The sequence below is a fragment of the Muscardinus avellanarius genome, assembly GCF_963383645.1.
Source record: "Muscardinus avellanarius genome assembly, chromosome: 7".
NCBI classification, from domain to species: Eukaryota; Metazoa; Chordata; class Mammalia; order Rodentia; family Gliridae; genus Muscardinus; species Muscardinus avellanarius.
Window position 1 is genome coordinate 20,590,659 of NC_137793.1, and position 14,374 is coordinate 20,605,032.

General features: G+C 47.4%; 1 protein-coding gene across 2 annotated transcripts in view; it reads right to left on the reverse strand.

Moving 5' to 3' along the window:
- The window catches only part of SLIT3 (slit guidance ligand 3), a gene marked incomplete at both ends in the record, with an annotated part of 608,792 nt that overhangs the window by 45,984 nt on the left and 548,434 nt on the right, over positions 1-14,374 (reverse strand). For both annotated transcript variants that reach the window (XM_080699310.1, XM_080699309.1), the window contains 4 exons: positions 299-370; positions 10,652-10,723; positions 11,326-11,397; positions 13,393-13,461. In XM_080699310.1, the coding sequence (XP_080555436.1) occupies positions 299-370; positions 10,652-10,723; positions 11,326-11,397; positions 13,393-13,461 (285 nt within the window). The remainder of the gene's footprint in view (positions 1-298; positions 371-10,651; positions 10,724-11,325; positions 11,398-13,392; positions 13,462-14,374) is intronic.

The window sequence follows — 14,374 nt, forward strand, 5'->3', positions numbered from 1 at the left end:
ACAACTTGCTCCAGAGCATTAGGTATTATAAGCAATGCAGAGATGTCTTAAAGTATACTAGAGGATATGTGTAGGCTCTATGCAGATACTGAACCATTTTGGATAAGAGACTCAAGCAGCTTCCTATTTGGTCTCCACAGGGGCTCCCTGGAACACGTTCCCTGCAGGTACGAAGGGACAACTGTTTGTGCAGATGGGAAGAGCATGTTCCAAAACGTGAACATCGATGCCATCGTGATGTTCTGCACCAGCGGATTCTGTGTGCTGAGTGAACCCACAGGAGAAAGAGGCTACTTACAGATGGGAGAGGGCGGTCAGATCGTTGAAGGAGCCCTCAGGAACGCTGGAAATGTCATTGCCGTGGAGGGTTCTGGGTAGAATGGACAGGTCAGAGGTTACATTCAGTGAGTCTAAATGAGTACACTTTCTAGTCTCCCGGCACAGTCCCCTTGAGTACTCGGCAGGGCCCCCTGCCAGCTGCGGCTGCCATTCTTTTGCTGAGGGTACGCGGCCATTCCTTCACCCAGCTCAGCAGCAGGATGGAGAGAAAGAGGATGCCAGGGAAGGAGTCAGAGGCGGAACCCTGAGCAAGTGCGAGGCGCCTCCCTACTGGGGTCACTGGGGCTGCAGAGTTGGTGCTCTTAACTGGGCTTCAGACAGCCAGCCCATTCTGGGGCCAGGTGCCCTGCCTTCAGAACCTGACTCTGCCACTCACCAGCTGTGGAACCCGGGCAAAGCGACCCACCTTCTTGGAGCCTTACTTTCCTGCTCTCAAATGGAAATGAAGAGAATAAGACTTGCCCTAGAAAGCTGTGGTAGATGTGTTCATCTACACATAGGAAGCCTGATATTTCTCATACACCCCCCCCCCCACACACACAGGTTGGCATGTGGGGGCCTCTGAGTACATCTTCTGACTGCAAGTCCAAGGGGTCAGGGTACCGCCAGGGTTGTGTTGTGCCTCTCTCTACCCTGGGAGGTAGGCAGCTGGGAACTGTTCTCACCGGCAAAGTGGTGGCACAGTGTGAGCCTTTGACAAATACCTGGAGGACAGGTCCATGAAAAAACAGAATCAACACTGCTCTGTGCTCAAGGAGCAAGAGGCAACCTACAGGGCAGGGGTTATAAACTCTATTAAAGGATTCATCATCAAAGGCATTAAAACAAGAAAGATAAACCAATTGGTGGCATACCGAGGGTCTGGTTTGTGAAATGCAAGGCGGGTGAGGGGTCGTAGAAGCTCTCAAGCTTCTTTAATGACTGAGGGGCCCTATCAGTGGCTGCTGGTGATAAAGCACCCTTAAGGGCGAAGACTAATAATGTCAGCTCAGGCAGGGAGTCCTGGCAAAACAAAGAGACGATGAGGTCTGACAGTACAAGTGTAAAAGGGGCAGTAGCTAATGAATCCGGTCTTTTGTTTTCCTTTCGACTGAAGTGAGCCTGGCCTGGGTCTTGAGCTGAAATAGCGATGCAGCTTAATTATGTTTGAGACAGGATAGGAGCATCGGCACTAGAAAACAGACACATTTCTAAGCTCCATCACGAGAGACTCTGATTCTGCGCAGCTGGGGTAGAACCTGAGATTCTGTTTCTGGCAATTTCCCAAGAGTGTGGATTTTGCTGGGCCAGGTACCACACTTCAAGAGGGTGATGGTTTAGAAAGGTTTATCATAGGGCTTTACGGCAATGGCCTAATTCTTCTCTCCCTCCTCCAATATTCCCTTTTTATCTCTTTCTTTTTAGGCACTAGGGCCTTGCACAGACTAAGCACATGTTTTACCATTGAGCTACATCCACAGACCTTCTCTCCTTTTCTATTTTTTTCTATTTATTTTTTTTTTGACGTACTGGGGATGGAACCCAGGGGAATTCTATCTCCGAGTTACACTCCTAGCCCTATTTTTTATTCTTTATTTTGAAACAGGGTCTCACTGAGTTGCAAAGGGCCTCACTAAGTAGCTGAGGCTGTCCGTGAACCGTGATCCTCTTGTCTCAGCCTCCCAAATACTGGGATGACAAGCGTGCGCCACCACGCCCAGCTTCTCTTCTTCTTTTAAAAAAACATTATTTTTTTTCTACTAGAGATTGAATCTGGGGGAATTCTACCTCCAGATTACATCCTTAGACCTTTTTATTCTGAAACAGGGTCTCACTGAGTTGCTGAGAATCTCACTGACTGGCCTCCCATTGAGGACCTCCTGTCTCAGCAGTATGGAGATGACGGATGTGTACCACCACGCCCAGCCTCCTCTCCTTTTCTTCCTCCTAGTTGCCCTCAGCTGTCATCGTCATCACCATCAGCTCCTCCTCCTCTGCCTGCACCATTCTCAGGGCAGACTTCCAGGGGGAAAGTTGTCCTAACTCACTCTTAGGCAGCCGGGAGTGGGAGAAGATGGTAAACAGTCCTCTAAAGAGAGTTCACGATGGCCTCGCATCTCCTGGGTGAGAAGGAGCCAGAAGCACTTCCCAGTGTGCTCATAAGCATCATTTGGTCTCTAATCCATGATGCTATTTATGAATCACACCAGCCCCTGGCTGCTAGACACTTGGATGGCATCTTAGCTGCTTAGAGTTCTGCAAGTGCACTCATCCCAACTGTTAATCATGTCTGGAAGAGGCTGGGTTCCCAGAGAGGCACGCAGCTCTAATTTAAACCAGCAAACGACCTGAAGGCAGTTTTGGCAGTGTGACATCTCCAAGTCACAGTCCCCTTTATCGTGACCTGGGCTGCGGAGATCTCTATAAACTACACAGCAGTGGAGCTGTAATTTACGGGGACAGCTCTAAAGAAATCTGCCTATACCACAGGTTCTTGCTCCTGCGTTGTTCCCCAGAGAAGGACTCCGATGTGCTGGCCAGGGAGCACTGAACACCCCTTTCCCTTCTCCTCTCCCATCTCCCTCACACCCGGCAGGAACTGAGCTGGCCAGCACCTCTCAGAACATCTGATGGTTCATCTTCAAAGCTCAGGGCTCCTTCTTCTTTCCTGACTATGAGGGATGCAAAGATTCCCATGGGAATTTGGGGGGACTCACAATGGCATCATTAATACAACATTAGGGTGTCTCCATCCATGCCTTATCAGTCCTAGGCTGCCTGGACCTTGGCCTCTGAGTCCCCTGTACTCACAGTTTGTTGGATGATGGAAGGGACTATCTTAGTCCTAAGTGTGGACTGGGGTCAGAGAGGTCTCTTCTGAGCAGGCAAGTGGCTCCCAGGTGGGTTTGAACTCCCTCTCACAGGTTCTAGTATTGCTGGTTGGGACAAGTGATTCTAGCTTTTGGTTCCTCAGGAATCTACCTGTAGCCGTAGACATTATCTGAAGGGTAGAGGTTGCTTGACATCCGTGCATTATTTTCTGTGGCACTTCCCCTCCTGTCTTCTGGGAATCGCCCTCCTCTGCTCAGTCAATGAAGTTCTGACTGGGTGGAACTACAGCCCAGGTCTGTCCAGAGTCACAAGTGAGTAAAGTTTGAGGTTCAACATGTGATCTCAGTAGGCTGCAGGCACTCAGCACAAGCTACCCCACTGTATGGTGTGTTGACATGCTGGCCATGAGGGGCAGCCTCAAGGTCTCTCTGACCTAACCCTGGCCCCCTCCAGTCCCCACTTTCTTTCTCTTTTTCTCTCTCTTAAACCCAGGCATGTCCTACCTCTGAGCCATAGCCCCAGTCCTATTTTTTTTTTTTTTTTGAAACAGGGTCTAAGTTGCTGAGAGCCTCACTAAGTTTCTGAGGCTGGTCTCCAACCTGCAATCCATCTATCTCAGCCTCCCAAGTACTGGGATTATAGGTTTGCATCATCATGCTGACCCCACTTTCTCTTGACTTTCTTTCTTGTCTGAAGCACAAGAATGATTGCTTTCCCTGGGATTCCTTTATTGATCTAAAGACCAGATGCACCAAAGAGAAACACAACCACCTTAAGTCTTCTTACTAACGTTTCATTAATCCTGGAAGATTAAACTCACAGTGAAGGAGGCTGAAAATCAGGCACCAACATGAGGCCTCAGAGGAACTTTGTCCTAGGCCATTGTCTGTTCTTTGGGCTCATTTTCTCCCCTAAAGTCATTACTGTCCTTCTAAAACTGCCCATGCCCCTCACTGCCTTCTCCCCTGTGAAGAGGGTCCTTATGCCACGCCCATCTGGCCCTTCTCTGGGTTTTCCTTTCTGGTGTGGCCCCCATGCCATATTTTTATGCTTTTTCTCTTATTAATCTGTCTGCTGTTATTTCATTCCAGCCAACTTAGATTGGACCCCTCGGAGGTGAATCTGGAACTTCCCTGTTGGGCAGAAGTTTCTGGGGATGTTTCTGGACCTATAAATCAGAGGCAGTTTCATTTTGTGAGCAACTCAGCTGTTGGAACGTAAACTCTGATCCCACCAGGACACTTTGTCTCAGCAGAGGAGAAGGCTGCTCAAAGTGACATTGGTTCAGGAGAGAGGGCAGAGAGGCAGAGTCGCATTGCAGTGGTATCGTAGGACACCTGCATCCAGCCCTGGAGCCTGCTGCCCACCACTGACCTTTCTGCTACTTGAGTTGGTAAGTTTTGTTTTTATGTTTATGGTGGTCTGAGCTAGATCTCTCCCCGTAGTCAGGAGGGAATCTATTTTATTTTATTTTATATTTTTTTGGTGGTACTGGGGTTTCTGGAAGCCCTTCTACTTCCGGGCTACACTTCCAGACCTAGTTTATATTTTTATTTGGAAACAGGGTCTCTTAAGCCAGAGCTGCTGGCTTCGGACCTGCGCGATCCTCCTGTCTCCACCTCGCAAGCGCAGGGATTACAAGCGTGCGCCACCACGCCTGGCAGGAAGGAATCTAGCACACAACTTCAACAGCTTGCTGTGAGGATTAAGAGAGAGAATGCAAGTGCTCTAGACGATGTAGGTCTCAACACAAGGCATATATGTGAGGGGCCCCACTCGTGCCAGCCAGGATTACTGCTGCCATGATCATTCCCCCTCTTCTGTGTGCACAGATGTATTTTTGGGTCAGTCCTCTCACAGGGCCACTCATATAGAGCAGACGACTAAAATGAAGCATCCTGTCCACTTTGGGGGCAGCAGCGAGTCCCATGGCTTGACCCAGGACTGGAGACATGTACTGAGTCTGGCAGGGTGGCCTTGGACCCCTTACCCTTCTCACAGGTCCCTCCATCTACTCCTCTTATTCTCACCAGAGAGATCTCTCTAGGCAAGGGGAAAACACTTTGTTTTAAAGTGGGCCATGCCCCTAGAGTCTTCTAGAAAACTCTGCAGTGAGTGCGGATAAGGACAGATAACAGGGCTGGGGTGAGTGTAGCTCAGTGGTAGCATGCTTGCCTAGCAGGCACGAGGCTCTGGGTTTCATCTGCAGCCCTACAAAACCAATCAATCCATCAGCTGTGACAGGCAGGTGAGTCTCATGTGGTGGGAAGGGCCTGGGTGAGGGGCCAGGGACATGGCTCCAGCCTGGCTTCTGCCCACACCCTGTGGGGTTCCAGGAGCACGAATTCTGCTTTTGCCCCAGAAGTTACATTCCAGCCACACCTGCAGCCTCCTGTGATCCCCCAACGCACCTGCCCACCTTGACTTCGGGGCTTCTGTCCGGCGCCTGGGGAGTCACCCATCCCTTCTTGGGAAACCCTCGCTGGCTTCCTGATCTCAGCCTTGGAAGCAGAAGTGCGGAGATAATTCTGAAAGCCATCAGTCTTGGTTTCAAGTCCCGACTTTACTATTTGCCAGTTGTTTCTCACTATGGATAAGTTACTTAATCTACCCAGTTCCAGTTTACTCATCTGTGAAATGGGTGGAGATAAGGTTATATACTGCCCCAGGGTGAAGAGTGACTGGTAACATAACCTGAGGACTCAGTCCCGTGTGCAGTGTATATCAAGGTCTAGTGAATGTCCGTGGGGACCCTGGTTAAAGGATTTGCCTTTCAGAAGGTCTTTTAGATTTCAAGATAGAGTTACCTGCTGTTGACCTGTATCCCATCGCTTCCCCTGGGTACCAACCTGTTCTGTATTTATCAACTTGACTCTCTCCCCTTCTAGACCAGGAACGCCCTCAGATTAGCAATTGTGCCCCATTCACTATTTCTTCTGCCCTTACCAGAGTTCAGCACAGAAAATGGTCCATGGCAGGCATTTAGGAAAGGATGAATAAGATAATGGTTTTGTTTTGTTCCTGTGGTAAAGAGGATTGAACCCAGGTGCATTCTACTTCCAAGCTCCAGCTCCAGCCCTTTTTAGTTTTGCCTTTGAGACCGGGTCTCACTGAGTTGCTGAGGCTGGCCTTGAACCTGTGATCCTCCTAACTCAGCCTCCCAAGTACTGGGATTACAGGTGTGTGCTGCTGTGCCTGGCTGAGAATGATCTTGGACATGTCCTTAAACCTTTCTAAATCTGTCTTCTTGTCTTACAAATAAAAGGATTGGGCAGAAAAAAAAAAAACATTAAGACATTCTCTTAACTCCTAAGATTCTATATTCTTAAACTTTTATTTATTTTTCATTTTGGGAGTATCAAAGGGCCAATCCTGGACCATGTTTTAGAGATCACAGGAGTCAGCTTTTGGCTCACCAGAAGAGTTTTCTAATGTTCAACAGCGGGTCAAACGTGGAATTGCGGTTGTCTGGGAGCGAGCTCTTTGTTTGAAAAGTAATCGAGCAAAATGCAAATGGAACCCTTTACAGGGATGTTGTAGGGAAGATTCATGCAGCACTTAGAGCCGCATGGGTGTAAAATTCATAGTCTGACTTCAGGGCCCAGGAGCTAAGAATAGGAGGATGAGTGATAATCCCACTCACTCCTTCATGAGCGCACGCTGAAGCAGCCTTCCCAGTGCTAAGTGACTCCAGGTGGCCCTGGTGCAGCCGGGATGGGGAGTGACATTTGGGACCACACACGCACGAGGCATGAGACGTAGCGTGGAGTGAAGATGAGGGAACGCATGGGTCCCCTAAGGAGAGTGACAATGTCTACAAGAATGTCTTCTTCTAGCTCTTTTAGATCAGAAGTGAAGTAGAAAAGCCATTTCCCCCCACACAATGTTTTATATTCAGGGCTCCTGGCCAGCCTCCTGGTGTGTTCTCTGAAATCAATCCATCCACCAGGTCTCTAACTGTGTTCTGAACTCCTTCTTGGCCTCGGCTATGGTTAGATCTTGATGATCATCCTGTTCCTTCTGCCAAACATCGAGTGTTCCCGGGTCCCTGATCGCTCCTAAGGTTTTAATCAAACTAGCGAAACCCCTCAGAAATAAGGAAAATACACCAATGCTCAAATGCAGTTGCAGGTAATGCAATTCCCAATCCCCCAAACCCATCTTTCCCCCAGATCCCTAAATTATAAATACATTATTGACTTCATCTTCAACTTCACCTTCACTTACTACAGAAGTGACTCTAAGTGTTTTGGTCTAGGGCTCTTGAAAGAGGAAATCCTATAGAGGAGCAAACAAGACAACCTAAAGGAGGAGAAAGGAGGGGGGAAGAGGAAAATCCCTAAAACACACAATGTACTTAAACATATCAAAGTCAACCACTAAGCCGAGCAAGGGAGGGAGGGACGGGGAGGGAATGGGGTAGGAATTGGGTAGGGGTTAAATCAGCGATAAGTACATGTTTGTACACACAAGTTTTTTACCCCAATAAGTTGTATGAATATAATGCACCAATAAAAAAAATAAAAAAAAATAAAAAAGAAGTGACTGTCTATTAGCAGCTAGCTAACAGTGGCTTTTAAATGCGTTCCCTTATAGTCTGTCTCCATATATAGCAATGCTTACAAGTTATACTTAGGTTAGGGTTATTTATATGTAAACGCTTTGTGGTACGCTTTCCCCCACACTGCTGTCTAATTTCATCTCTACCTCTCTTAAAAACTGCACTTCACCGACGGGTGGCGCATCATCGTTTCCTTCAACATCCCCCCACTGTGGCCCTTGCACGTAATATTTAAAATTTAGTTAAAAGATAACAGCACAAGAAACATCAGCATGCACAGAACTTTTCCCTTCATTCTGGATGATTCTTTAACATGAATTGCTACGTGTGCAATTACTGGGGGGAAGGGTACAAATATAAAAACATATATAACCTCTAAACATTTTTATTTTTCCTGAATTGGCTTTTATACAGAAAATGGTTGCTCCCCACTGAGGAAGATGGCTGGATCGAGGGGCCCTAAGATCCCCTTTTATCCCTGTGATCTCATGCTTCTAAAATAATGATGCTAAAAGTGAACTGATTTTTAATCCAAGAAGCAGGCACCGGTCCTATGTTGATGCGTATTTCTGATGAGCTAATGGTGGTTGTGGTGCTGGGTGGGGGACACAGAAGGTCCTGAGGAAGGAAAGAAACCCCGGGGAGGCTGGAGAGGCTCACTCCACCACCCCGACAGACAGACAGATGGACAGGCAACTGCCGTTTTCTTCCCCTCTTCCATACTCAGTTGTCCCAACCAGAACTACTCTAATTATGAACATATGTACACAGATCCCTTTAAAATTGACAGGTCCCACCCTCTGGCAGCAAAGCCAGGCATAGAACTGTTAGACTGAAAAGGCAGACAACAGGCCGAGAGGCGGAATGGGGGACTGGTCCAGGTTCCGCCCTGGCCGATGAGACGAGCCTGCATCCTGTCCTGCTCAACTGGAATCAGGAAGATGGTTCCACGGATGTTTCCAGCCTCCAACTCCCCGGAGGAGGTGGGTAATAAATAAGTGACAATAACAGATTGCACACTGTCAGCGCGGGCACTTCTTTGCCCCCTGAGAATTGATTTTTAATAACAGTGCAGATGACATGTGGCGGGAATTGTCCCTGACATGAGTCTTTTGTGGGCCTCAATAAATCACATCAGCCCTGAGCCGCTGAAATGGACCAGCTCATGGGGTGCTGTTAGCTGGCTGGGAAGAGTTTTGGGGCTCCGAGCAAGAAGACTGGTTTCTGTAACCTTGGTCAGTCATTTCACCAGCCTGGGCCTCAGTTTCCCTATCTTTAAGCTGGGTATCAAATGCTCGAGCTCACAGCAACTCTGCAACATGTTAGAGAAAGAAATGGCCAGAGTTTTGTCAAATATGGTGGTCACTTTCATAGCAGTGAGGACTGGAAGTCAGGAAGATGACAGGTTTGGGGCGGGGGTGCGCATAGCTTCTCTATTCTCATGGGAATATCACTCAAGGATCAAGTCACAGCATCTTCTTTTGCCAATAAAATGAGCACAAGATGGAAAGGCACAAAACGCAGGTGAGCACTGGGCCCACCCAGCGTTGGGGTAGCGGAGGGTGCCTTCCTGCTCTAGCCAGCTACGCGGTGAGAATAGTAGTAACACAGGGATATTTATCAAGTGTTTCCAGTGGCCAGGTCACATACAGCATCTCATTTAATCCCCATAAGACCCTGCGCGGCAGTTACCGTAATTATCTGATTTTGTGGATGAGAAGGCACAGCGAGGGAGTGAGAGCCATGCTCAGAAAGCGGGCCAACTCCAGGCTGCGGGGCCTCTGTGCCGAGCTCCTCTGCCTCAAGTGAGTGCTCTCTACTCACGTGTGGGGCAGGGTCAGGCAGGTGTCAAGGGTGAGACAGGTGTGGAGGCTGCAGACTGCACATGCCTGCCCACAGCAGCCAGGGGCTCAGCTCTGCAGAAAGGCAGAGCCAGGGGCCTGTTTCACAATGTTCTAGGAGAATGTGGAAGTTGGGATTTGCTCGAGAAACCGTTTGATGTTTATTGTTTATTTATATATATTTTTTGGTGGTACTGAGGTTCCTGGAAGCCCTTCTACCTTCGGGCTACACTCCCAGACCTATTTTATTTTTGGAAACCAGGGTCTCCTAAGCCAGCGCAGCTGGCTTCGAACCTACGGGATCCTCCTGTCTCCGCCTCCCAAGTGCGGGGATTACAAGTGTGTGCCACCACGCCCGGCACCGTTTGATGTTTAAAAGTTGGCAGCTTATTCAAACTTTTTAAATTAATCAATCAATTATTGTTGTTGTTGTTGTTGCTGTTGTTATTATTATTATTATTATTATTACAGTGCTAGAGGTTGAACCCAGGGGCATTCTACCACCAAGCTATACCCTCAGATTTATTTTTATATTTATTTTGAAACATGGTCTCACTAAGTGGCATAGTGCCTCCCTAAATAGCTGAGACTGGTCTTGAACCTATGATCTTCCTGTCTCAGACTCCTAAATACTGGGATTATAAGCATGTACCACGAAACCTGGCTCATTTTTCTTTCTTTCTTTTTCTTTTTTTTTTTTTTTCAGTACTAGGGATTGAACCCAGGGGCATTCTATCTCTGAGCTACACCCCCAGCCATTTTTTTTTAAAAACAGAATCTAACTAAGTTGCAGAGGGCCTCACTAAGTATCTGAAGCTGGCTACAAACCTGCGATCCTCCTGTCTCAGCCTCCCAAGTATTGGGATTACAAGTGTGCACCACCATGCCTGGCTCTTTTTTTTTTTTTTTTTTTAAGACAGTTTGAGCTGTCTATGAGCTGGCCAGGCCCCTCCGGGATCCCTGGTATGTGAGCCATTTCCTTGCAGAGAGCAACCGTGTGGGGTGGCTCGTCTGAAGCCAGGGGAACCCCTGTGAACAGGTTGTTCACCTCCTGCTAGCACTCAGACTAAGCTGATACCCAGCCCGGCCCAGCACTCACAGCACTCGGAGAGACCGCAGTCCGTTGAAAGCGTGGACAGGGATACACCTCAGTCGGTTGTAGCTCAGAATCCTGTAGAAAGGGAGAGATGAGCCCATTGGCTGGTCTATTCTCAGCTACTCAACAGTGCTCTGTTTGCACTATGGACCCACTGGAGCAAATGGTTTCTTCACTTTCCCAGATTTAATTTATTGACAAATGCATCTTAACAAAAAGGGAATAGGAACTTCTGCCGCTCCAGGAAGCTCATTAGCTTCAGTTTTCCAGTTTAATCTGCTACCCCATAGTAGGCTGGCTCTTCTAACCAGCGTTTCCATCACCTCCCTCTACTGTCAAATGGTGTGTGCTTACAATAGACAAAACTAATGGGAAATAAATGGGTCTGAGCAAAATATAATTGTGCAGGGAAACCCTCCACTGGGAAAGAACATTCATACATCGCAGAGGTATTCTACAGAGAGCCTTCTTCAGAGTAGTTAGGACCCAGCTCCTTTGCCCAGTGAAGCTTCAGCCTACTCTATCTTCCTGTCGGCCACTAAGGTCCACTCTTCTCTGGGGCAGCCATAGGATGAACACAGGTGCAGAGAACTGAGGACCACGGGGACAAAGGGAAAGGATGGCTACATATCGCAAGGCCCAGAAGCATGGTAAATATGGAATCTGACTGTACTCACAGAGTAGAGAGATGAGACATGTTGCTGAAGGTGTAATTGGTCAGCACACCAATGCTGTTGTTGCTCAGGTCACTAGGAAAAGTAAAACAGAAGGGCCATGCTTTAGTTAAAAACATCGGAAAGAGGCCACTTCAAGTGTCACACGTCATCCATCCATCCATTCATCCACCCCATCCATCCATTCATCCACCCATCCACTCATCCATTCACCTACCTAGTCATGTTTATCTACTCTCCCTCCTACCTACTTGCCTGCCCATCCATCCATCCATCCATCCACCCACCAACTCATCTGTTTATTCACTCACTCACCTACCCACTTGTCCATCTATCTTTTCACACACCACCCATGTATTCACCTTCCCATTTACTCATCATTCATTCATCTACCCATGCATCCATCCACCCACCCACCCATCCATGCATTCATCCATGAATTCACCTGCTCTTACTCATTTATCACTCATCCATCTATCCTCCTACCCAGTCTCCTATTTATGCACTCACCCTATCATCTTTCCACCCACCTACTTACCTTCCATTCGCTCATCCAACCATGTACCCACATGTTCATTTCCATTCAAGAAGTCATCCATCCATCCATCCATCCATCCATTTATTCATTCATCTATTTAATCATTCAATTATGTGTCTGTTTATCCATTCATTCTACCAACAAAACATAACACATATAATAACTTCTTATTCTAGAATATTTCTTCCTGCTCAGTTCTTCTTTTTACTGTACCTCCACTCTCTTCTTCTTCTGGCATGTGATTAGATTCTCTCTTAGGAGGAATAAGGTTAGTGGTGGTATAGTTTTCTGCTGGCCACAACGTCAGTTCTTTTGGGGGATACACAGCCAGAGTAGTGTTGATATTAGATGCATGTTAGAGTTGCCTAGAGAGCTTTTAAATTCTGTGCTGCCTGGCTTCAGATCTTCTGATTTAAATGGTCTGGGAGGGGGGGTGAGCATCAGTATTAAACAGTAACAGCAGCCACTGCTCAGGTGGTTCTTCTAATCATTTGAAGTTCATACCCTTGCCGTAGTGCAGTGGTTCTCAACTCAGGGAACTTTTGCTTCTCCAATGACATTTGGTAATGTCTGAATGAATTTTTGGTGGTCCCTACTAGAGGAAGTGCTTTTAGCATCTAGTAGAGTCTGGGGATGGTGAGGGGATGACTAGAAGGGCTCAACATCCCAAATGTCCCTGACAGCTGTCCTCAGCAAAGAATCATCTGGCCTCACGTATCCTTAATTCCAAGGCTGAGAAATCCTCATCTAGACACTGCTTTTGGGCGGGGGGATCTAGAAATCCAAGCTAATGCGATGTCTTTTTTTACTCTTTAGTCAGTGGGCTCCTATTTTCCCAAAGGTGATGCTCATTCATTCAGAAAAGGCCCTTATTTTCCTTGTGTACACCGGCTCCCTGCCCTCCTAAGCACACACAGGCACCTTACAACTAGGTCTCCTGATGCCAAGGCAGTGAGGCTGCTGGGGGTCAGCTCACAGACCACGTGGCTTCCTGGGCCTGTCCATGCCCAACTGCTCTGCTTCTCATTAGGTGGCTGTCTGGGTTTTGGGAAACTTGGGAGTAGTAGCAGCTACCAGCTGCAGGATCCTCAGTCTGAACCATCTATTTAAGAGTTTTTCTGGGTAACTAAAGGAGGAAGAAGAAGAGATGCAAATTTATGCTTTTGGAAAACCTGAGTATGGCCACAGCTTGGAAGAAGCTGTAGACGGAAGAAGCTTGAGTTCCATTTGGATCCTAAAAGGTGAGAGGTTTGCCCACCTTCCCTAAGCCAAGCAAGAGAGGTGGCTTGTGGCTTGGAGGGCCCATGATGCCTGGCTCTGGGTATTTCTGCATATGCCTCCCTGGGTATGTCTTGGCACACCAGGTTGATCTGTTCTTCCAAGGAAGAAAAGTTGGGAAATGCAGTGTCAGCTTGAGATTTCATCCTCTATTACCCTCCATATCAGTTTCCTGAGCAACCTGTGAGCAAAAAAAAAAAAAAAAAAACAAACACACAAAAAAAACATGTCCCACTCGACAGAGGGCTCCTTACATAAGTGTCAGGTGTCGGAGGGCAGATAGTTCTCTGGGCACAGCTGTTAAGTGGTTTCCTTCCAGGTATCTGAAAGAGAGGTCCAGAGTGAGAACAGCTAGGGAAGAGACACTGAACGAACTGTCGCCTTCTCAGAAAAGGCTTCCTGACCTTCTGGGCGCGGTTGAGGCCATTGTCTTGGCTCCCTTTCCCCCTTTTCCACTTCAAAGCACATATTACACTTGTCGTTGAATATTTTCTGTGTAACTCTTCAACCCAAAATGTTTTCCTTCATTGAACTGGTAAGTTGCATGATGGCAGAGCTAAAATTTCCCATCACTGGATTCTTCTACCCCAAGCAAGGCCCTTCACTGAGCTGGCCATAGTATTCAATTAATATTTGTTTAATCAAGAAAAGAGCCCACTCGATACTCAATCCTTATGACATCTTTATGGGGGCAGGAATTCACAGCTGAGGAAGCAGAAGTTCAGACATGTTAAAACACTTGTCCAAGGTCACACAGCAAACAAATGTTTGAAGCCAGGTCTGTCTGAAGATACTCTCAGCACAACTCTGTACAGCTTCCTGGAGGACAGTGAAAGAACAAAGTCACAGCTCATCTTTTTTTCTTTTTTTTTTTTTTTTGGTGGTACTGGGGGTGGAACCCAGAGGCTTTCTACCTCCGGGATACACTCCCAGACCTATTTTATATTTTATTTGGAAACAGGGTCTCACTAAGTTGCTGAGAGCCTCACTAAGTAGCCGAGGCTGGCTTCGAAGCTGCGCGATCCTCCTGTCTCAGTCTCCCAAGCGTGAGGATTACAAGCGTGCGCCACCACGTCCGGCAAAACTCATTTTAAAAACTCTGATTCAAATGACATGATTTTGTTCTTCTTTATAGCTGAGTAGAATTCCATTGTGTGTATTTCCCATAATTTTGCAATCCATTCATCTGTTGATGGAGACCTAGGTTGGTTCCATATTTTGGCTATTACAAACTGT